This window comes from Rhinatrema bivittatum, unplaced genomic scaffold, assembly GCF_901001135.1.
Source record: "Rhinatrema bivittatum unplaced genomic scaffold, aRhiBiv1.1, whole genome shotgun sequence".
NCBI lineage: Eukaryota > Metazoa > Chordata > Amphibia > Gymnophiona > Rhinatrematidae > Rhinatrema > Rhinatrema bivittatum.
The window spans coordinates 42,878-66,820 of record NW_021820972.1 but is presented as its reverse complement, the minus strand read 5'-3'; the positions used below and the strand labels follow the sequence as shown (position 1 = coordinate 66,820).

Sequence of the window (23,943 nt, the reverse complement as noted above, 5' to 3'; positions counted from 1 at the left end):
AGAAGAGAGGGACATACAGGGGGTATTGCTGAGTGGGTGGGTAGCAGAATAAGCTGCTAATTTACTGTCCACCAAAATAAAGCCTGATTTTTTTTTACCTGGCAAAACAGTCATTTTTTTCCACCAATTTTCTTTTTCCCCTGTTTTTTTGTCGTCATAAACCTTGATAAATTCCCAGGAAACCCCCCCCCCAAAAAAAAACAAACAAAAAAACCCCTGAAAATGAAGGTCCCTAGACATTAGCAATCAATGTCCTCAGTGAAAGTGCAAAAGGAAGACTTGGCTTGTGCGATACAGAAACACACTGCGCTTTGGAAGTCCAGCGAAAGGTCAGCCGTCACGGGCATGACGACACACTCTTCATGATGAGCTATTTTTGTCAAACTAGAACTGCCATTGATTTGCTGATGCTTTCCAGTGTGGACCACATGAAATACGTTTAGAAATAGTTTCCTGGAAAAATGCAGTTTGTCGACTTATTGCTGTTTTACTCTTAATTCAGATCGTTGGCAATGCAACGTTATGGGCTCCAGGCTTGGAGAGAGGAGAGTAGGGAATAATTAATTGGGCTACTCGAGCATAGCTTTGAAACCTTGAAAAGTAGTTGTAGGTCATATTTTGATTTTAAAAAATGCAGTATGTTATGTCCTAATGAAAATCATTGCAGAATGAAAATGACAGGAGTCTATTTTCAATCAGGTGCTCAAGTGGCAATATATGCACTAACTTTTCTTCCTGCCTAAACCAACCTGATATTCAAACACAAGCTACCTGCAGAGTTTGTATTTAGAAGATCAGGGTGTCATGTGGATTAAAAGCATGTGGGCGTTTCACATTATCTCCAGCGGGAGTGTAAAGCACATGTATAGATTGTGTTATAACGCATGCAAAAACGCCTTAACGCATGGTGCAATGCAAACTTTTAAAAGGGGAGGGATTGGGGAGGAGTTGGGGGCGGGATTTCTGAAAGTGGGCTGGCTTTGCACTTTGCGAAGCCATAACGCACGATATCGCACAGTTTTAATGCCGAAAATAACTATACCTTTTTCAACTGATAAGCTGTGCGATATCATGCGTTATTCTCTCTCCCCCCTTTTGCAATTATGTACATATTACTGCAAAGTGCGAAAAGTTAACGCACTTTGTGGTAATACCTATGCAAAGCGCTAACATAGTGCACATTGCGATTATTAGGCAATTACCATAAAACACACCCCCTTTTCCATCGCATGCGATATTTACAGCAGTTTCATAAATCTAGGCCTAAGTTGGGCAGAACTTTCAAAAGCCTAAACTTGTGTCTTGTCAGCAATTAAGTGAAAGAATGCAAACTGGTAGTTAACATGATTTTGTTAATTTAAACTGCCAGTTAGTACCTTGGATGTAACGTTTATTAGTAGAAGAAAAAAAAAATAGTTACTCTCACAGCGGCAGGTCAAAATATGATTTAATCATGTTACAGCTTTAAAGAAACCAAACCAAGGGCAGGATAAAAGGCAGTAAGGACCGGGCAAACGTTCCACAGCCCTTTTCCTCCTTTTGCTTGTGCAACTTTCTTTTCTTGAAATTGCAGGAAACGTAAATCCTTGGGGAAAAAAAATTGCACAGCCTGATTTGCAGGCTTGAGACTATTTTGCCAAGGGAAAGACGGTTCGGAGATGGCTATGTTCTCCTCCCCAGTAACTCCTCTGTTTAGTTCCATGCGTATGACATGCACTGCAGGCGCGCGTGCATATCCCGGCAGGTGGGTTGGATTGGCTCCGGGTGGAATTTATTCTCTTGTGTTTAATGTTTGCCCTTATTGTGTCCAGTCCTCAAATCGGGCCCATACTATCCCGCCACATGGCAACATTTCAGTCCTGTCTGAAATGTGGTCAAATGGCGAGACTCTGACGTCAAACGTTTTGCTTCTCTACAATTTTTCATATCCGGGCGTTTTTTGTTTGTTTTTCTCGGCAGTTTGTAGTTCATGAGGTTCCTGGCCAGGACTTAGAAGTGGATTTGTATGATGAAGATCCAGATAAAGATGACTTTCTTGGCAGGTAACATAATCCAGGACACAGGTTTATATGTGGCATTTCTTGTGCACATAATAAACATTTTTCCGAAACAAAAGGAGAGCATTCTAAGCTGCTGGTATAGTTTGTAGATGTTCAAGCCCAGTTTTATCCACCAGATTTCGCTCCCTGTCTGTAGACAATTGGCCATTCTTATGTGGCGATGGAAATTTTTTTTTTTTTTTTTTTTTTTTTTTTTTTTTAATGGAGTACAGATTTTTACTTAATTTTCAAGTGGGTCAAAATAAAAATAAATTATACATAGTCATACTGCCTAAAAAAACAGTCCTCCACCTGTGGTTCAAATTGCAACTTTATTAGTTAGCCACCACACACATAACTCCATGCTTATTTTGCAAGTTGCCCAGGCAAAGGAGCTAGATTTCCTACATGCTTATCATGATATAAGAATAACAACTCCCTTAATTCTGTTAAGATTACTAACAAATATGGTGGGTATCCGTTGTTTTTTTTTTCTTAAAACCTGCTTATTAATTCTGGTGTTTGGCTTTCATGCTGTCACATTGCTCATGTTCTGCAAAATTGCAATAGCCCCAGTTTGTCGCCTGTAAATTGCAAAAGAGGTTATGCCACATGAAACGAGCAGGACTGTTAAACATTTTTAATTCTGATCCCAGCTAATTTTATTAAGCACAGATGACGTTTGTTCAGAAACTCCTGAAGATGTAAAACAGAATTTGTACAAGAAGGCTCTGTCATTTTAAAATTGGTGGCATAAAACACATTTTAAAGAAAATGTATGCATTTTCACATATGGTGCTAGTAGCCATTCAGCATGCATACTACTCTCTCCCTTGCTCCCCTGACATTTGGTTAATTTGCTTTGGTGAAGCTGCACCAGTGTTGGCGAGTTTGGGGAGTTCTGAATCTGGCTTGTGAGACTGACCTGCATCTACAACTCAACCACGTCAGTTATTACAGAACTCGGCAGCTAGAATCTTAACGGGTACCAAGAAACAAGATCATATCACTCCAGTTTTAATTTCACTGCACTGGCTGCCAATAAAATTGAGAATAGAATACAAAATCCTAACAATTATTCATAAAATCATGTACGGAGACCAAACAGACTGGCTTAACACGGCAATTAAAATACATATACCCCAAAGGAATTTGTGATCTGCTAATAAAGGCCTTCTATCTATTCCTTCAGTACAATCGGCACAGCTCACGCAAGTAAGGGAACATGCAATATCCCTTGCAGGCCCAAAAATTTGGAACACACTCCCCACAGAAAAACGGCTACAAACAAATTTAAAGATATTTAAGAAAGAAATCAAAAAGTGGCTTTTAACGATTCCAATTAAAACAATCACATGCACTAATCTGTTGTTTTATGTCTGTCTCAACAAATCAAGATTCATTTTGTTGTAGTACACACACCACCATTTCCGCACGCTGCCTGAAGTTCCAATCAAGATTTTGAATGTATTTTATTTTATTGCTTTATTTTTATTGTATTAATATCTTGTTTTGTTATGTTATTTTATTGCATTTTATTTTATTTAACTTATTTTAATTTACTGTAATTTTATTGTTATTTATTACTGTTGTAAACCGTTATGATGGCTACACCAAATGACGGTATATAAAATCAGTAAATAAAATAAGACCAGTTACCTCTACTATTTAAAGTGAGATAAGGCCAATCATACAATCTTAATTAGTATTAGTAGATATATTTTAGGTTACCAATAAGACTCATGTATTTTATTTTTGTTTTATAGCTTGATCATATGTCTGAGTGGTGTGATGAAAGACAGAGTTGTGGATGAGGTAAAATCTGACATTTTCAAGCTTTAATACTAATCAACCTTTGTTGCCTGAAGACACCTAACACTTGGCAATGATGGCATTCACAAAGCATGCAGCCATCCCTTCTTAATTGCACGTTGGGGGATGTCCGTGGCTATATACCGTATGTGTGTTAACCCGGCTGTGTAGTGCTGTTAGTGTAATGTGGGTCAGCTTTGAAGTGCTGCTTTCCAATTACTTTTAGACATGTCTGTCCACATGTGCATAGCAGCACAGAATTTAAGCACAGTGAAGCTATCTCTTGCATTACCAGTGAAGCGCCAGAAGCTAATACTAATCCATACCAAGTCTAAAATACTTTTGAAATTGAGGAATCATAAAAAGAAGTCAGCATAGCAGTCTGACTCCTGAGTTTTTCAGGTTGGCTGTGTTTGCTGCTTAATACCACTTCACTCCGCCCCCAGCTGAGCTAATCCTTACCTAAAACCCAGGAAAATATTGCACCAGTTGGTAACTAAAGCTGACCTACTGACTACATAGCCAGTCAGGTTTTCAGGGTTTACACAACAGATACTTGCCTACGTTGGAGACCAGTAAATACAAATGTGTGTCATGCATATTCATTGTGGATATCCAGAAAACCTGACTGGCTCTGGGGTCAGGGTGGGGGGTTTGGGGAACCCCCTGGTGCAACCTGAATTGCTGAAGAGCAGCGTTACTGAACAGGATTTTTATGGCCATAAAATGTGCATGACTTTTATTCTATGGAAGTATTAACGTGAGATCTAAAATGAAGGGTGACAGGTGTATGATCAAAAGGGGAAAACGGGAAGATAGATACTGCGCGCAATGTAGACTATGCGTTGACTGTACTTAACCTTTTCTTGCCTTCACGTGCATAGTGGTTCCCTCTAAGCGACGTAGCAAGTGGAAAAGTGCATTTGAAGCTGGAGTGGTTCTCATTGGTGGCTGACCCTGCTAAACTGTGTGCGGTGAGTGGATTATTGTAGTCTGGGCTCTAATACTCCATGCTGACATGTTTTTTGATGTAGTGTTGTCCACAATGGTCCCTGGGTCCTTCTATTAATGTTTTCTAGTAACTCTAGGTATAGTTCTGAATTATCTCATCACCCCTCTCCCTCAGAACTTTTTTGTTCAATCTAGAGTGATGACTCCTGTCTTGTGTTTTAAAAATAATTAGCTTTTCTAACCGAGAGAACAGTAATGGAGTCTGAAGTGGCTGTTTTATAGCTCATTCATATTTTACTCTTTTAAGAGTTCTTGTAGTTCAAACACTTCCAGCTGTGAAAAAGTGGAGTGGAAAACCAATTCTCTTCCCTACTCTGGTGCTGACGCTCTGGTCTTCCTCTTTTCTGCTCACTGCTCCCCTCCCTTCAGTGTGCACCATGGGCCCTGGCATCCAGGAAAGCATTTCCCTCTATTTCTTGATTTAACACTACCCTGATCCCTTCTTCCCCCCCTCCCCCATAAAAAAACCAAAGCCATAAGTAATATATTTTATCCCAGGACAAGCAGGATGCTAGTCCTCACATATGGGTGACATCAGTAATGGAGCCCTATGTACGGAAAACTTCTGTAAAAGTTTCTATGAAACTTTTGACTGGCACCAGTGTGCCTACTGAGCATGCCCAGCATGCTATGATATTCCCTGCCACAGGGGTCTCCCTTTAGTCTTCTTTTTTCCGCGAAGCAGTTAGCCTCGCGGTTATTGGGAGTCCTGTGGGATTCTCCACAATTTTCCTCACGGAAAACTTTCAAAAAAAAAAAAAAAAAACTTCAACCGCAAAGGGTCTCCCTTAGTTTAGTCATCGCGGTGAGTTTTTACCGTTCTCGCGGTTCCGTTCCGTTTTTTGGTTAAAAACATTTTTACCTGAGTCTTAGGCCGTCGACGGCTGTCCGGCCACAAAATGGCTACAGGTTTTAAAAAATGCCCAAAATGCGCGAGAAATATGTCTATCACAGACCCACACCAGGACTGTGTACTTTGCCTTGGTGAGGGTCATGAGGTAAAAAATTGTCCCTTATGCGCTACGATGACCTCGAAAGGTCGACGTCTACGGCTGGACAAAATGGAGCAGCTATTCAAGATTCAACTAGTTACTGCTCCATCTACTTCCAAACAATCGTCTCCGGCTGGATCGATTAGAAAAGTAGTATTGAAAAAACGTCACTCAGGTGAGTCGGGAGACGCTCCATTTTCCTCCCCCTCACCATCGTCCAAGGCCTCAACATCGGGCAGTGAGAAAGCCCGCGAAAAAGACAAACATCACCATCGGCATCGTAGGCCGCATACGGCATCACCTACCCCGATAGCCGGTGAGCCATCGACAGATGACGGGGCACCGTCCAAGAAACCCCGGCTCAAAGGTAAGGCTTCCGAGCCATCGACAAGGCGATCCTCGCCGATTCCGGCGGAAGGAACCGTACCTCCTCAGGGCTCTGAGGTTGTACTGATGTCGCCACCACCGCCTCCCCCCATGGGTGCTCTGTTCACACCATCCATGCGGGCGGAACTTGACGTTTATATACGCCAAGCGGTTCAGGATGCCTTTGTGGAAGCGATGCCACGACCGACTACTCCTCTCCTGCCATCGACACCGGCCTTCATACCATCGCCGATTCCATCGCCAGTACACGCGATGCCGATGCCGAGGAAATCACCATCAACGATGCCGTCGGTTCCAGGACTGGTACCATCCAGGGCGCAACCAGCGGTGCCTTTGATGTCGATGCCCCAGATTCCATCGATGCCAATGCGGCCATCGACCTCGATGGCACAGCCGGTACCATCTCATGATACGTCCATTTTTCAACCTCTGATGGAAAAATTGAACTCACTTATATACGCTCTTTCCTCTGCACCTCAACATCCAGGTTCTGATCTCCATCAGGAACCGTTACCAGGCCCCTCAGGTGTCATACCACCCATCAGGCCACAAACACCACTCTCTGACACTCCTTTTAAGCCTTCTAGGCCTATAGAACATCCTCTGGACTCTAGTGACTCAGAATATTCATCAGGGGAAGATATCCTCTCTGAGCCCTCACCACCAGAGGATAGAAGAAAATCACCACCGGAGGATCTTTCCTTCTCGAATTTTATAAAGGAAATGTCTGAAACAATTCCCTTCTCCCTCCTTTCAGAGATAGACAGCAGACAAAAAACTTTGGAAGTTCTCCAATTCGTAGATCCTCCTAAGGAAATTCTTGCCATTCCAGTCCATGAGGTCCTACAAGAATTGATGTACAGAATGTGGGAGCACCCTGGGTCTGTGGCAGCGGTCAATAAGCGTGCTGATGCCACTTATCTGGTACAGCCCATCCCAGGGTTTCAAAAAACACAATTACCGCATCAGTCAGTGGTGGTCGAGTCGGCCCAAAAGAAGGCCAAGAGGTTAAAACAGCATGCCTCTACACCTCCTGGTAAGGATAACCGGTTCCTGGACAATCTAGGAAGAAAAATATTCCAAGCTGCCATGCTGGTATCTAGAATAAATTCTTACCAGCTCTTTATGAATCAGTACCAGCGAGACCTGTGGAAACAGGTAGAAACACTGTCACACCAGTTACCTGACCAGTTTCAGGACGGATTACTAAAACTCGTGCACAAAGGCCTGGAGGCGGGTAAACACGAGGTTCGAGCAACATATGATTCCTTTGAAACAGCCTCCCGACTGTCAGCGTCAGGAATCACAGCCAGAAGATGGGCCTGGTTGAAATCATCGGAGCTGAGACCAGAGGTACAAGAGCGCTTGGCAGACTTGCCTTGCCTTGGAGAAAACCTCTTTGGGGATAAAGTTAAAGAGGCGGTGGCGACAATTAAGGATCACACTGAGACCCTTAAACAACTATCTCAGCTGCCGCAAGAAGTACACCAACCTTCTAGGAGGCTTCCAAGAAGAGAACCAAGGAAACCATATTACCGCCCTCGGCGGTATTATCCCCCAGCAGCTAGACCCAGACAGCAAAGGCCTACTCAAAGGTCACAACCTCGCCAGAGACCTGCCAGACCTCAACAGCCTCCACCTGCAGCGTCCACGTCTGGATTTTGAAATCCAACCAGAGAGCATGAGTCATTCCAAAAATCCTTGCCCACAATTACCTGTCGGAGGCCGAATTTCTCATTTCCATCAAAATTGGAACTCCATCACGACAGATCAATGGGTACTCTCAATTGTATCTCAAGGGTACCACTTGGATTTCCTCACTGTACCAAACGACAATCCTCCTATCCCATCTTGGACAGTGTCTTATCATTACACAATTCTACAAGTAGAATTATCCACCCTACTGACTGCCAAGGCCATAGAAAAAGTTCCCAGGCCTCAGTGGGGCAGAGGATTCTACTCCCGATATTTCCTCATTCCAAAGAAAACCGGGGGCCTACGCCCAATCCTAGATCTCAGAAATCTCAACAAATTTCTAAAGAAAGAAAAATTCAGGATGGTGTCATTAGGCACCATGCTACCTCTTCTTCAAAAAGGAGATTGGCTCTGCTCTCTGGATCTTCAAGACGCTTATGCTCACATTCCCATTTTTCCTCCTCATCGACAGTACCTGCGATTTCTGGTGGAAGGTCAGCACTTCCAATATCGAGTACTGCCTTTCGGCCTAGCCTCAGCACCTCGAGTGTTCACAAAGTGTCTTGCAGTAGCGGTGGCACATCTTCACAAGCAAAGAGTACATGTGTTTCCCTACTTGGACGATTGGCTAATCAGAAGTCAAACACAAAACGGTGCTCTCACTTCTCTCCATCTCACAATGCAGTTACTTCACTCCTTGGGGTTTCTCATCAACTACGAGAAATCCCATCTCACACCATCTCACCAGTTACAGTTCATAGGTGCAGATCTCAATACTATCACAGCAAAAGCTTTTCTTCCAAGAGACCGTGCTCAGGCACTCGTCCTCTTAGCACAATCAGTTCGCAATCAATCTCGAGTTACAGCTCATCAGTGCCTCACCCTACTCGGACACATGGCCTCAACAGTTCATGTAACTCCCATGGCCAGACTGACCATGCGCCTACCGCAATGGACACTCAAATCTCAATGGATTCAAGCCATTCAACCATTGTCCACTCCCATTCGTATCACACCAGATCTAAGATCATCTCTTCTCTGGTGGACATCCGTAATCAACTTGCTCAAAGGCCTGCCTTTTCAGCAACCAGTTCCACAAGTGACTTTAACAACAGATGCATCCACCTTGGGGTGGGGTGCGCACATTGCTCACTTAAAGACGCAAGGCACGTGGACAAAACAAGAAGCCTCTTTTCAAATAAACTTCCTGGAGCTTCGAGCTATACGCTATGCTCTACATGCATTCAAGGACTGCCTTTCACACAAGACTGTTCTGATCCAAACGGACAACACAGTAGCCATGTGGTACATCAACAAGCAGGGTGGTACGGGCTCGTACCTCCTTTGCCAGGAAGCAGCTCAAATATGGGACTGGGCCCTAGCACACTCAATTCTACTACGGGCCACCTACCTAGCAGGCATCCACAACACAGTAGCGGATCGCCTCAGCCGCCACTTTCAACCACACGAGTGGTCCCTCGACCCAGCGATAGCAACCAAGATATTTCAACGCTGGGGTCAACCAACAATAGATCTCTTTGCGTCACCTCTGAACTACAAAGTGAACAATTACTGCTCTTTCCTCTTCCGGCAGAACAACTTACCAAAGGACGCGTTTGCTCGCCATTGGAACTCAGGCCTGTTATACGCGTATCCACCAATACCGCTCATAACCAAAACATTAGTAAAGCTACAACAGGACAAGGGGTCCATGATACTCATAGCCCCATATTGGCCTCGACAAGTATGGTTCCCCACACTGCTAGATCTCTCAGTCAGGGATCCCATTCGCCTGGGAGTAGCTCCCAATCTCATAACTCAGGAACAGGGTCAGTTGCGCCATCCCAACCTTCAATCCCTGTCCCTGACAGCATGGATGTTGAAAGCTTGATCTTGCAACCATTCAACCTTTCAACTAATATATCTCAGGTACTAATAGCTGCACGTAAACCTTCCACTAGAAAGAATTATTCCTACAAATGGAAAAGGTTTACTTTATGGTGCACTCAGAAAGATTTAGATCCTTTCACTTGCCCCACTACCACGCTACTAGATTACCTTTACCATCTCTCAGACTCTGGTCTTAAGACGTCATCTGTAAGGGTACACTTAAGTGCAATCTCAGCTTATCATAACAAGCTAGGTGATGCGCCTCTCTCCACACAGCCTCTCGTCAGTAAATTCATGAGAGGCCTAACTCACATTAAACCTCCAATTCATTCCCCAAGCATTCAATGGGACCTAAACGTAGTATTAACTAGGCTCATGCGTTCCCCATTTGAACCCATAAATACCTGTGACCTTAAGTACCTAACTTGGAAAACGGTCTTTCTTATAGCCATTACATCAGCTAGAAGGGTCAGTGAATTACAAGCACTAGTCACATACGAACCTTTTACAAAGTTCCTACATGACAGGGTAGTCCTCCGGACACATCCAAAGTTCCTTCCTAAGGTTGTCACGGAATTTCATTTGAACCAATCCATAGTTTTACCAACATTCTTTCCTAGGCCTCATTCCCATCAAGGTGAACGAGCCTTACACACTTTGGACTGTAAGCGTGCGTTATCCTTCTATTTAAACCGCACTACAGCCCAAAGAAAATCCAGTCAGCTGTTTGTATCCTATGATCCAAACAAACCAGGTAAAGCAGTGGGTAAGCATACTCTGTCAAACTGGCTTGCAGATTGCATTCAATTTTGTTATGGAAAAGCAGGCCTTACTCTTCAAGGGCGAGTAAAAGCACATTCAGTCAGAGCAATGTCAACCTCAGTAGCACACCTTCGCTCTGTACCTATTCTGGACATTTGTAAAGCAGCAACCTGGAGTTCTCTTCACACTTTTGCAGCTCACTACTGTCTAGACAAAGAAGGAAGACAAGATTCAGCCTATGGACAATCTGTCTTAAAGAACTTGTTTCCAGTATAATCCCAACTCCTTCTACGTCCAACCTGCTGTGATCTTCGGCTGATTCATTCCATCAACAATACTTCACTGTTGCTACATGACAAATTGACTCAGCCTCTAGCTTGCTAATCACCCATATGTGAGGACTAGCATCCTGCTTGTCCTGGGATAAAGCAAAATTGCTTACCTTGTAATAGGTGTTATCCCAGGACAGCAGGATGTAGTCCTCACGAAACCCACCCGCCACCCCGCGGAGTTGGGTCCGATACGTTTTATTATTTTATTTTGGCTAACGCTATTGCTACAAACCAAGACTAAAGGGAGACCCCTGTGGCAGGGAATATCATAGCATGCTGGGCATGCTCAGTAGGCACACTGGTGCCAGTCAAAAGTTTCATAGAAACTTTTACAGAAGTTTTCCGTACATAGGGCTCCATTACTGATGTCACCCATATGTGAGGACTACATCCTGCTGTCCTGGGATAACACCTATTACAAGGTAAGCAATTTTGCTTTATTTATCCTCCTTGTGAGTGGGCTCTTCACCGCTGCTGGGTATATCTGTATTTGTGGCAGCAGGTGCATTCATACCTACTCGGGTGAATGTGAATTTCTTGCTGCCATGTTGGAAATGTCTGGTCGTATCACCCAGTGCATATATACAACTGTATGAATATATTTGAGTGAGATCTTGTGTAATTTGTATTAAATCCAGAAGAGGAGATGCACAGAAATCTGCCAAAAAAACTCCAAAATGCCACAAATTTGGGCTGCTAAATTATTCCACCTCCCATTGCCTTATATTTTTTTTTCCCCCCATATACAGCCTAAGGCTGGTCTCTCCACAGCGATGATCATTGTCTACCTGGACTGTGCATACAATCTACCTGTAAGTAAAGTCCTATAAATAGATTGGTAGCTTTCAGTTTTATACATTTCTTTGCTTCTTTCACATTGTGTGATCCTTTTCCTTCACCAATACAGAGCAATCATTTTGAATATTCAAACAATGAATATAGCACAAGGAAGATGAAGAATACCAACTATATCAAGGTAATGATTATATTCAGCGGTTTTCAAGCATGCTGTAGTTAACTAAAACTTACTGGTATGTTAGTGAGGACTAGGATACTCATCGAGGGAAGGGAGGGCCTTGATCTTCTGATGCATTACTCTGCCTCCAAACAGGATTCAGTGGATCCCTGACAATTGCTTGTGTAATCTACTCTTCAGAAAATTAGTCTCCAATAACGGGGATTCCAGCTCCTCATATACAACTAGTTTCCATGACTGTCTTTACTGACGATGCTCTTTGAATACCTACATTCTTTCTTACTGCAAGCCAATAACTTCTTCATTGGTATCTTCTTTCGAACCCCTAAATTATGGAGGTTGGGTGAGCAGGGTGATGTTTCCATTCCTTGAAAAAGTAGTGGTTTTAAATTGGTTAAAAAACAAATGAAATATTTGGAAATAGCTTCCTAGATGTCTGCAATATCGTACACTAGGCCTTGGTATTATCAAAAGGCAAGAACACGGAAACTGCATGTAGCTGTAAAGGAGCTGAAACATTCCTGACCTTCCTAGGTAGAGAGGAACAAACTGTGTGGGGGCATTGGTTCGAAACAAAAGAAGTAGGCCTGACTAGGGCTTAGGGATGCCGGGGAGATAGTGCTCACAGCCCCTGGGGATGACGGCGTCCCAGATGTTACGCAACAGTGATGCGTTTGTGGCGGGTCCCAGAGGGAAAGGTACCTTGGGCCTTTTTGGCCAGAAGCTGCTTGTTCTGTGGCTGGGCTGGATGGGAAGGACTTAAAAATAGAGGAGAAAACCCGAGGTAGCTGAGCAATGGAGTCTGAGAGCATTATAGCCACGACAGGAGCAGGAGGAAACTGCAGGACTCCCAAATGGCAGGCTGAAGGGGATGGGTGATGTGATGACACTCCTCTCCACCCCCCCCCCCCCCAACCAAGGTTTTGGGCCTTCCAAAACAGGGTCATGGTTTTGGGCTTGGCTTAATTTGAGTCTACCGATTTATTTGGGCTAGTGAGCAGGTGGCAGTTCAGATGAACTTCAGCTGGTTCTGCCCACCCTAATGCCAGCTGCGCCAAAACTCTGCTACGACAACAGATTAGTAGCCAAAATGTTCAGCTTCTGTAGTAGGTGCTCCATTATTCAAACCATGGAAAATGGGACAGTTATTGTAAACTAAAGACACCCGAATAATGTGGAATGGGCATGAGAAGGCAGGTAAACGTTTACACCCTGGAAAAAGTATCAATAAGAATGAAAGACTCTGGCGTTTCTCATTTTTTCTTTTACTGTCTTGGCAGCCATTGCTGTCGAGTATTGTGGGTGGCATAGGTACTTTTCCCCCACATTAGATGGGAGTGGAGACAGTTTTCAAAGGGAGTTTTTATACGGGCAAACTCTTGTTGAAAATCCTTTGAAAATTGCACCCTTAGGGACCCAATTGATTCATAAATTTCTTTCAGTCTGTGCTCATGGAAGCATCGTGCCCTTAAAATGAGACAAGAATTAAACCACCTTTGGGCTTTAAAAACGGCAGGTTTTGGTGCATCCTTTGTATATTCAGAAGTGATAATTAAACCCAGATATGGAGTGATTCAAACTGAAAAAAACCGTAAATTGAGTTTATTACTAATCCTGAATTCCCTCATGGAATGTGTTGCTAGCAAACACTGCAGTTTTGTATTCCTTCCCAAAATATCCTGACTGCTGTACTGACCGTGTGATATTCTGTCTTGTGTCTTACCATAAAGAAAACCGATAAGGATCCCAACTCCTATGCGCAGCTCACTGTAGGCAGCAAAATGGTGAAGAGCAAGGTAGGAGGCTGGCTGTCTTTTTCTACCATGTAACCATTTCTTATGTTCTTTTGCACAACGTTTTCCATAGAAAATTTACCTGCACAAAAATCAAATGCAAAGAGTTTGAGAGAGAGTATTGCGCATGCTTTTTCTTTGCAAAGTCTGTGATTTAAAAGTACTCAATCCTTGTCCCAAAATGGATAGTCTGAAAATTAATTGCTTCCTATAGATATGTAGAGACTTCAGTGGGTTCTTAAATGTCTGTCATTGCTAAGAGGCATTTTGTTTTATTTTTATTTTACCTACAGATGATTTGTTTGAGCAAAAATCCTATCTGGGAGCAGGCTTTTGCATTCTTTATTCAGAATATTCACACAGAGCATCTTCACATTGAGGTAAAGTACCTTGTATTTCCTTAGATTATTAGCAGCATCCATTAGTCATTTCAAGAAAATGCTTCATGTACAATGTCTTGCTTTCCTTTAGCGTACTTTAGTGTTTTTATTCATTTACTTTAGGGTAGTACAGAGTGAAATACAGGTGACTAGCAATCTACAGAATTGTACTTTTTCCCATCTTACTCTGTAAGTGTGGTCCTAATCAGTTTGATCCCCCTCCTTTCTTTAAATTGGCAAAGGTGCACCTGGCTGTTCATGTTGTCTCTGCTTACAATCTGCTAGTGAGAGCTTGACACACAGGGCTGGCTAAGCCCTGCAGCATTACAGGGACTGGGCTTCCACAGGAATTCATATTGAATTCACAGCTGCAGAAAGTAAGCGTCCAGAGTAGAAGACAGCAGAGGAAGTAACTAGAAATAAAGCAAGCCGCTGCAGGAGAGGAGCTGTTTTTTCTTCTCTTGCTGAATTTCACTTTCCAGTGGACCTGCATCACGTTCTGTTTGAACATTTTGTTTTGCAGGTAAAGGATGATGAACGCCAGTGTGCGCTGGGGATCTTGGACATCCCCCTCCACCGCATTTTGAAAGATACGGACCTCACCCTCGATCAGAAGTTCCAGCTGGAGAATTCTGGGCCAGACAGCTTTATTAAAATGAAACTTGTATTGCGTGTAAGATATTTTAATGACTTCTTGACATGATTTCCTTAGCACGAGTCTGTAAAAAAAATAAAATACAAAAAAATTATATTCTGATCTTTCTCCATATGCAGAAAGGACTGCAAATATATTTGTAGAACTTGCACTGTACAGAAGCCTTGCTGCTTCACTGGTTTTCAGCCCAGTCCTTGGGGACCACCAGCCAGTCTGGTTTTTAGGATATCCATGTTAAATGACTGAAATAGTTGCATGCAGGGCCTCCATGGCAGCACACAGTGCTGCTGCTGATCTGTTCAGCTAAATCAGAAGCAGTTTTCACAGACGTTAAGGGGGTAATTTTGTAACTGCCTGCATAAATTAGACAACAGATGATGAAGTTACCCCACTTTTTTTAAAGTAATCTTACGCGTGGAAATTTGCATTGAAAATTATCCCACCAAAACGCCCCCCACACAATTAAACTGCTATGCGTGTTTCAGGAATATTTACTGGCATGGCTTTTGAAAATACAAAAGCGAGGCATGTAAGTGCAAACCGCTCCACCTCTGCTTAGTCCGGGTAAATTTACCTGCATATTGGATGGGCAGATTTATAGCAGGTCGTTTCCCGCGGGAATGTCTTTGAAAACTGCCCCTTCCCCCTTCCACCTACCGTACTCAGATTGTCGTTGATTGCGGCAACTTGGAAAAAAAAAACCAGAATGATGTTACTAATACTCGTTCTGTCTAGTGATTCTTTGGAGGCTGTATAATTTTTCAGCTTTTTATAACCAGGAATGTAGCAAATCTGTTCTAATTAGCTTCACTTTCTTTTTGCAACATGTGTAGATTTGCTTAATTTTGAAAACGCTGTATAGCTCAATATTCGGAGTGGCTGATGCATGCTGAATGTACACATTACATAGACCAGGTCATCACTAATTGTTATGACATCTTTCAGACTTTGCTAGATAAGATGCACCAGGGGCCTGATTTACTAAGTTTATTTCCCATGGGTACAGAATGGAAAAAAAGCCTTGGTAAAATCAGACCCAAAGTTGGTGGTAATTTTATTAGAATTTCCATCGCAATGCCAGCCAGAGTGTGCATTTTCTTCCTCTTCGTATACAAATTGACTCTACAATAGAGCTGTAACCACTAGATCACATCTCCTCTCTTAAGAGGAAGGATTTTAAAGCTCTGCATTAGACAGACCTGTTAGTTTGTGGGTTTTTAAAAAGTGGCATATAATCTACTTTGTTTAGACTTTTATGCCAAATAACTGAAACATTTATTGCTTCTGCTTTTATCTTGCAATTTTCTGTCTCTCAATTAGTTCTTTTCATATTTTAAGCATTCTGTGGCATTTACTCTGGCCTCTGTATTCCTCTAGTCTTTGTCAGCAGGAAGGTAATTTAGCTAAAATAATTCAGACTGGCATTTGCAGAGGTGTAATAACCTGCAGAGGAATTAGATTGTAGGTACTGTAGTTGATTTAGCAAAATAACCAAAGTGAAATGGCAGGAAACCACATGAAAAAGAGAACCAGGAGGACCTTTAAGTGTGTATTTGTATATACTGCATTATAGTGCCTCATCAGAAGCATGATGGAAGATGGTACATTTTCACCTTCCTGAGGTTCTCCGACATCAAGTAGGATTAAATAGGTCATAACCAGTGGGTGATGCCGTCAAACGGCATAACACAAATCCAGCTCTGAGCTCAGGAATGTTCCTGAGAATGCGTGAGTTCGTACGGGTGGCTGCTACCCTGTGAGCACCTCTTTCTTTATCCAAGCTACTGCACAGATTCCCACTCTCAATGTTTATCATTTTTCACTAATTTAGAAATTTTTAAAAGTTTTTCATGCCACTGCCTTGCAGCCCCTCCAAAAACTTGTTATACCTCCTTTAAAAAAAAAAATGTATATGGTGAAGTTCAAGTTGAAGCCCTTAGTTAGCAGGTTCAAAACCTACAGGTATGTGCACCATGTGCCCATCACAGACACCCACACTGTCTGCTACCATTGCCTGGGCCTGGACCATGATGATTCCAGTTGTCTGAATTGCAGCAGGATGTCCTCATGGAAGCTACAGGCCCCACACCTGGAAGATGAAAGACTTCTAGAAAACTGCATCGATATTGCCCCAAAGCCTTGATGCAAGGGTAGGCAGCGTAGTCAATTTACCTCCGAGTATGGCCTCTGGAGTCTCGGCGCCACATGAAGCAACAGAAATCATGCCAAGAGTCTTCCCATAGGTCTGCTGGGAAAATTCTCCCTGTTGCTGCTGGTTTCTGGATTCGACACAGGCAATGGTTTGAGCTTGATGTGAAAGTCTAAGGAGCAAGAAGAGGTACTGAGAAGAGTGTGCAAGTGATCCCTGCTGGAGTGGGCCCTAACTCAACATCTAGAAGAGTGCCTTTGACCTCCCCAGTGAGTAGCTGTTTAGCACAGATGGCATTGACCTCCTCGCAGAGGTCCTCCATGGTACTAGACAGTTTGTTCTTCCCAAATGCTTCAGTCTCGGCACCTTCTGTTATATGGTACCAGTGCTTGCCAAGATGCAGTCAGTTTCCTTAGCACAGAGCATCTCTGTGTGAAGAAATAAATAGCCATTGATTGTGGAGGGATTTTGTTTTGGGTGCTGATGGGTCAGTTTGACTCCAGCCAGTAGAGTACATTGGCGCAAGTGTCATGGAGTGCGTTGGCGCCAAACAATTCCTGGGCACAAATGCCCACTCCACCAATGTTCTCTTTGATACTGCCAGCTACTGCAGTGCCCAGTGAGGACAAACTTATTTGGGAGTCAGAGAAGGATGTTTCCCTGCCTACTCCAGCACAGTGGGCACCTCCACAAAGTTTGACCCAGCTGTCTGTTGGTGAGGAATTTATTTACCTTCTTGCTCCTTGAGGAACAGAGAGGGAGGATAAGAACCCCCTTCTGTCCAGGATGGCGAAGTTTTTCTCATACAGTGGTGTTTGTGGGGAGGGGGAGAGTAGTCCTGAGATGTCTAGGCTTCCCCTCTATGAGCTTCACCAGCTGGAGTGAGTTCACTTTGACATGGCTAGTTAACCACCTCTCAGGGCATCTGCTAACCCCTCCACACCCTGAAGGATTTGGTGAGGGAAGGGGTGGAAATTCCTACCTATTCTCTTTCCATCAGAACACCAGAGATGCCCTCCTTGGTTGCCTTTCTCTTCATGCGAGTCATAGATAAGTGTAATAGTCATCGGGCAGTGAAGGATCTATGGCAGTATTTTCCTCTCTGGGCTTACTGAGGCCCTTAGTTACACTCTGTTCAGAAGATGTTGAATATATTGTCCATTAACCTCAAGAAGGAAGAGGGTCCAAGAATGGAGGTTTTCGGGCTGTTGCGGTTCATCCAACCCCCTATGGAATCTGCTTCTATTTCAGTCCATAGTCTTTTAAATTAATACCTATAGATGAGGATGTGGCAGACCCTCGAATTTTGCCTGCCTGGGTGAGCAAAATTGACTTAAAATAGAATCCAAGCTTCTCTGGAATTTGAAGTTGTCAGACTACTGCACCACTCTATGATGATGATGGAATTGGCCTTGAAACATAAAATGCTCTATGAAGCATTCTAACATGCCTCCTGGGAACTTTTGACACTTTTCAGCAGTGTCTGTTGGAGCCTGGAGATGTACATAGCTCTAGAAAAGTGGGCTTTGGGAAGATGTTCACTATTGCTTGGTGGATGTACTGTGCCCAGGAGAGAACCTGTTTGGGGACGAGGTACAAGAAATGGTGGCACTAATGAAGGAGCATCAGTTAACGCTGCAGTTGGATGTTTGTAGTGCCAGGAAACCAGCTTATGTCCAGACATAATTACATATGGCCTTTTTATCAGAATAATCCTTTCCACTCTTTACAAAGACAAGCCCCACCTTCTCATCCTCAGCAGCTTCCCTCCAAAGATCGGCTGAGAGAAAGGTTTAACTTGCTTAACTTGATGTTATGCAAGAATCACAGCCAAAGTCTTGGGTGAAGTTTTGATGTCCACCTCCAATGATGGGGGAAAGGGTCCAGCCCTTGTTGGAATGGGGCTGCATTACGAAGGACAAATGAGTTCTGAGAACTGTGAAGTATGGCTAACGCTTACGCTTCTTGTGCCATCCCCCCGAACTGGTGGACCTCTGTTCCCAGTTCTGAACCCACCCATTTTGGCTTAGTTATAGCTGGAATATCCTTTCTTCATTAGAAGGCCATAGGGAGTGTGACATAGGGTTCTGCTTCTGGTGCTTCTTAATTCCCAAGAAGTCGGATGGACAAAGGCCTGTTCTGGATCTGTACAACTTGAAGTAAGTTACAGATCCAAGAGAAGTTTAATTTATTTACAGAATTTTGTAGCCTGCCTTATCAGCACATCTGTTCAAGGTGGATTACAACATGGTTCAAAATTAAAATGTCCCAGACTGTTATGCAGTTCATTCAGTCGAAGGATTGTCTGTGCATACTGGTCCTGAAAGACGCATATGTTGATTTTCTCTGTTCACATCTGAGATTCCTCAGGTTTGTGATTAGAGGGTGTGTGCTTATCAATACAAGATGCTCCCATTTGGCACCTTGGAGGCTCTGAGTGTGTTCACAAAGTGCCTTGTGTTCATAAAGGTGCAGCTACGGAAGGAGGGAGTCTGTGTTCCCAAACCAGGATGACTGATTAGTGATGAGCCACTCAGCAACAGGAATCCTGGAGTTCCTCTATATATTTTTCTTTAGTCCCTGAAATTTGTCAATTTTCCAAGGTTCAACTTGATCCTGTTTCAGTTTATAGGCGCCTGGATTGATTTGTTTCAGAAGAAAGCCTTCCTACTAGTTGAGAGGGCTGGGACTTTAATTGGTGTTATAGGTTCCCTCCCTTTCAAAAGGTCAGTGCTTGTCTTGCTGGGCCACATGGGGGCGCCAGTCCATGTAGTTCCTATAACTCGTCTTCACATGCAGGGCCTTAGGTAGGCCCTCCAAGATCAGTCTTTCCAATTATTCTCAGAGATTTGGGACTCCAAGGAAGGGGTGTGGATAAACCTGGAAATGCTTGCCTTAGGACTTTAGTGTCACAACACACAAAATGGTGCTGTCTGTTAGTGCTTCCACAAGAGGTTGGGGGCACACAATGGTGCTTTGTGGACCCAGAGTTTGGTCCGAAGTGGAAAGTCATCTGCAGATCAGCCTTCTAGATCTGTGGGCCCTCTGGTATGAATTAAGAGCTGTGTCCCACCTGCGGTCAAGGAAATGTTGATCCAGGGGTCAATCAGGTGGCCATGTTTTTATATAAATAAGGAGACATGGACTTGTGTACCCTCTGTTATGATACGTCCATGTCAAAAGTTCTTGTCTCTTGTCATGGACCTATCATATCAGCTTTTACCTCAGGTGATTTATTTCACAGGTGTTCAAATACACTTTTGGACTGGCTCAGAGTCCTGCAGCATCACAAGTGGTCTCTAAATCTAGAGGGTCAAGAGCAACCTGTTCCTCTCTTAGGGAAACCCTGTGATTTTGTTCACATTGTAGGAAAACTGGAAGGTCACTCAGTTCTGTTCTATGAGACTGAGAAGCTACAGAGCAGTGCTAAACTGAAGCATCTGTCTGCTCTATGCATACCTTCCAATTCTGCTTATCACCAGGTCTGTCCAGAAGATTCTGTAGGACAAGATATGAGTTATTCTCTTAGCCTTGGTATGGCTGCATCAAATGTGTTATCCTTACCTCTATCTGTTCAGCCCCCCAATCCAGTTGATTACCTGTAATGTGTTGTCTGTAGACAAGATAATATATGCATTATTTTATTTATTTATTTATAGCATTTTATGTACCGTCGTTCGGTATTGCCATCACAAAGGCTTTACAATTTTATCATTTGGTCAACATGATTAACGATTTTTCATAGGCAGAGTGTTCAACTAGTGGTATGTGTTAGTTCGTGTACCACTTGGGATGGTGTTAACTAGAGTAAGAGGAGAGGATCAAACAACAAAATTAGTAGGAAGTACAGTATAACGAATTTTTTCAAGGGTAACAAAGGTATAATATAAAACATAAATATTTTCAATATAGACCTTCCCAATTCCCTGGAGAATGGACTACTCAACTTAAACTTAGGAAGAAACTGAAGGTCTCACAAGGCAGTGGCCACATGCATGCTTAGAAACATTTCTGAGCTCTGAGAGTTGTCCATGTTGGTGCTGTTGGATGACATCATCCACTGGTTATAGCTGATTTTTATCCTGCTGTCTATAGAGAGCCCCCTTTCTGGGTAAGCAACCTTGCTGTATTCACAACGGAAATGGTAGGGGACAGAAATTAGAGCATTTTGGAATAAGCTGGGAGGATCGTAGTGGGGGTTTTTTTGGTTTTTTTTTTTTTTGGACAAATTTAACTCATTGGGGCCGTGACATAAGTTAAGTGCACATGTCAGCATGTGCTGCTCTGCACATGTTTGTGCATAGAATGTTACTTCTAATATAACAAGAAGTTTTATGCACAAAAATTGTATGCAGTTTAGTGCTCCTACGTGCAAATTCCATGTTAAGGCATTAGCTATTACTCCCTATTGCAGAGGTGCGTAGACTTATCTCATATTTTCTTAATGCTGGAAATTTTAATTCCTGATCAAAAGTGGAATAAAGGTTCTGGGGCTAGTGTCGATCTATGGGACTGAAGCTGGAATTTGTGTAGTCCTGTAGTCAGGATTTCTGCATGCAAACATGTTTTCTGTGTATTTTCTGCGTACAGCCTAGGAGCACAAATTTTATGCTCAACGTATATTTTATGCACACAACTTTAAGAAGCATTACTTATGTTCCTATGTTAGGAATACAAAAGCTGTGCACCTAACTCTTGGTTTGTGCTCACAACCTTTATGTGCCCAAACTGTAGTTATGCTTCTAGCATGGTTTATATGCATTAAATGTGATATTTAAGTTTACCTGCTTTTTAAATTCCTGATGCATTTGCATACTATTAGCTTACTGGATCTGGAATTAACTTCTTAGTAAGTGCATTAAGAAAATGTGTCCTGAAATACAGAGCACTTTTGGGTTTTTTTTTCACACTTCCGTCTTAGTACATTGGGACCTGGGTTTGGGCACATAGCAGTGATGTTATGTAGAGTTGATTTCTCTATATCTGTTGGTTCTAGATCTTATGCATTGAAGACCCTGATCCGGACAGTATCTATACTGGTGTTAATTCCTTAAAGCAAGGCCCTGTGTCCATCAGGAGGGTGGGATCTCAAAGCAAATATCCCTCCACTTCACAAAGAAACAAAGAACCTCCCAAGACGTCACTTACTAGCATCCCTGAAAATAAGCCAGTAAAAAAGGAGAGTGTTACAGAACCTGAGAAAGAGGTAGCCGAAAAGAACTTAGAACCAGCACCACAAGCAACACAAGGTACAAGGACACCACTTGCATCCATGACACCAAATCTTCGGCACCTGAAGAAATTTGCCTCCAGTCTTGCTTCACTGAATTCTGTTTCCTCCTCATGCATGGACACTACTGATCTAACGATGCACAAGTATGCTGCTTTTATTTTATTAAGTTAAATAATCACTGAATGTGCATGTGCTGCTCAGTACATAGGAGAGAGAGAGAGAAAAGTTGCTTACCTGTAAGATAGTTGGAAAAACTGGTCACTCAGGTGGGTGACTTTGCTAATTGCAATGTTACTGAAGTTGTGCTTTCTAGAGCTCAGAAAATCTCAAGTCTTTCTGAGCATGTACAGGAGTTCCGTACAGCCACCACCAGGCGAACTTTCTGTCACTTCCCTAGCAAAACCTCAACTCCAGGGAAGGAGGCTAAGATTGTGTGGCTGGTTTAGTCTACTATCCATGGGGCTTACCATTTACAAGTAAGCAACTTTGTTTTTTCATAAACAAGCAGGACGAATCCAGCTACACAAGCTAAGGGTTGCAGTGAAATTCTTCAAATACCTCATTTTTGCAAACTCAGTAGAGGATGGAGGGAGAATTGAAGCTTTAGTTAAATAGTTTTGGACAAGCAGTGTTAAAAATAATAAATATATTTCTGTCTGAGAGAAGCTTAGAAATTAAGAAATGCCATACTGGGTCAGACCAAGGATCCATCAAGCCCAGTATCCTGTTTCCAACAGTGGCCAATCCAAGTCACAAGTACCTGGCAAGTACCCAAAAATTAGATAAATCATAAGCTACTGTTGCTTATTAATTACCATAATAGCAGTTTATGGATTTAACCTCTAGGAACTTATCTAAACCTTTTTTAAACCCAGTAACACTAAATGCTGAAACCACATCCTCTGGCAATGAATTCCAGAGCTTAACTATGCGCTGAGTGAAAAAGAATTTTCTTCGATTTATTTAAAACTAGCCGTTAAGCCCTTAACAACGGGCTACATTTAAAAAAAAATTTTCGGTCCATTTCCTTCCCACTTCCTCCCCCCTCTAGTCTCCCTCCCCCATCTCACTCTCACCTCCCTCCTCCCACCTCACTCTCACCTCCCTCTCTCACCCCCCTCCCCCACTCTCTCCTTCCTCCCCTCACTCTCACCTCCCTCCCTCCCCCCACCTCACTCTCACCTCCCTCTCCTCACCTCCCCCTCCCCCACTCTCTCCTCCCTCCTCTCAGCTCACTCTCTCCTTCCTCCCCTCACTCACTCCCCCTCTCTCAATCCCCTCCCCTTTCAGTCATCCACACCCGGCAGACAGGGGGGGTGTCCCTCCCTGGCGCGCGCGTCACCGCCGCTGCTCCTCCCGCTCCTGCTTGTCGTCGCCGTGGCTACTGCTCCTCCCGCTCCTGCTCGTCGCTGCCGCTCCCACTCCTAAGGAGCAGGCACCTTTTTTTTTTTCGGGCACGCTCCGCTCTGGCCGACGTGCTGCCCGCGCATGCGCGGTAGAGTTGCTCTCTACTGCGCATTTGCGGCACGTCGGTCAGGGCTCCCTTATCTAGTAGATGAGCTACTTGCTAACTTCATGGAGTGCCCCCTGGTCTTTCCATTATCTGAGAGAGTAAATAAATGATTTACATTAATTTGTTCAAGTCCTTTCATGATTTTATAGACTTCTATCATATCCCCCTTTATCCTATTTTCTTCTGAAGGTTCCTTCTTCCAATTTTTGAAAGATCTTTTGGCTATAATAGCCTCTTTCACCTCAACTTTTAACCATGCCAGTATTCGTTTTGCCTTCCTTCCACCTTTCTTAATGCATGGAATACATCTGGTCTGTGTTTCTA

The 23,943-nt window shown here is 43.3% G+C and overlaps 1 protein-coding gene across 1 annotated transcript in view; it reads left to right on the top strand.

Moving 5' to 3' along the window:
* LOC115082337 (extended synaptotagmin-3-like) overlaps positions 1 to 23,943 on the top strand; it is a gene marked incomplete at both ends in the record, with an annotated part of 112,563 nt that overhangs the window by 49,951 nt on the left and 38,669 nt on the right. The window contains 9 exon segments of the mRNA XM_029586573.1: positions 1,960 to 2,042; positions 3,806 to 3,854; positions 4,736 to 4,825; positions 11,670 to 11,732; positions 11,828 to 11,896; positions 13,627 to 13,692; positions 13,983 to 14,069; positions 14,593 to 14,742; positions 21,870 to 22,249. Coding sequence (XP_029442433.1) covers positions 1,960 to 2,042; positions 3,806 to 3,854; positions 4,736 to 4,825; positions 11,670 to 11,732; positions 11,828 to 11,896; positions 13,627 to 13,692; positions 13,983 to 14,069; positions 14,593 to 14,742; positions 21,870 to 22,249 — 1,037 coding nt within the window.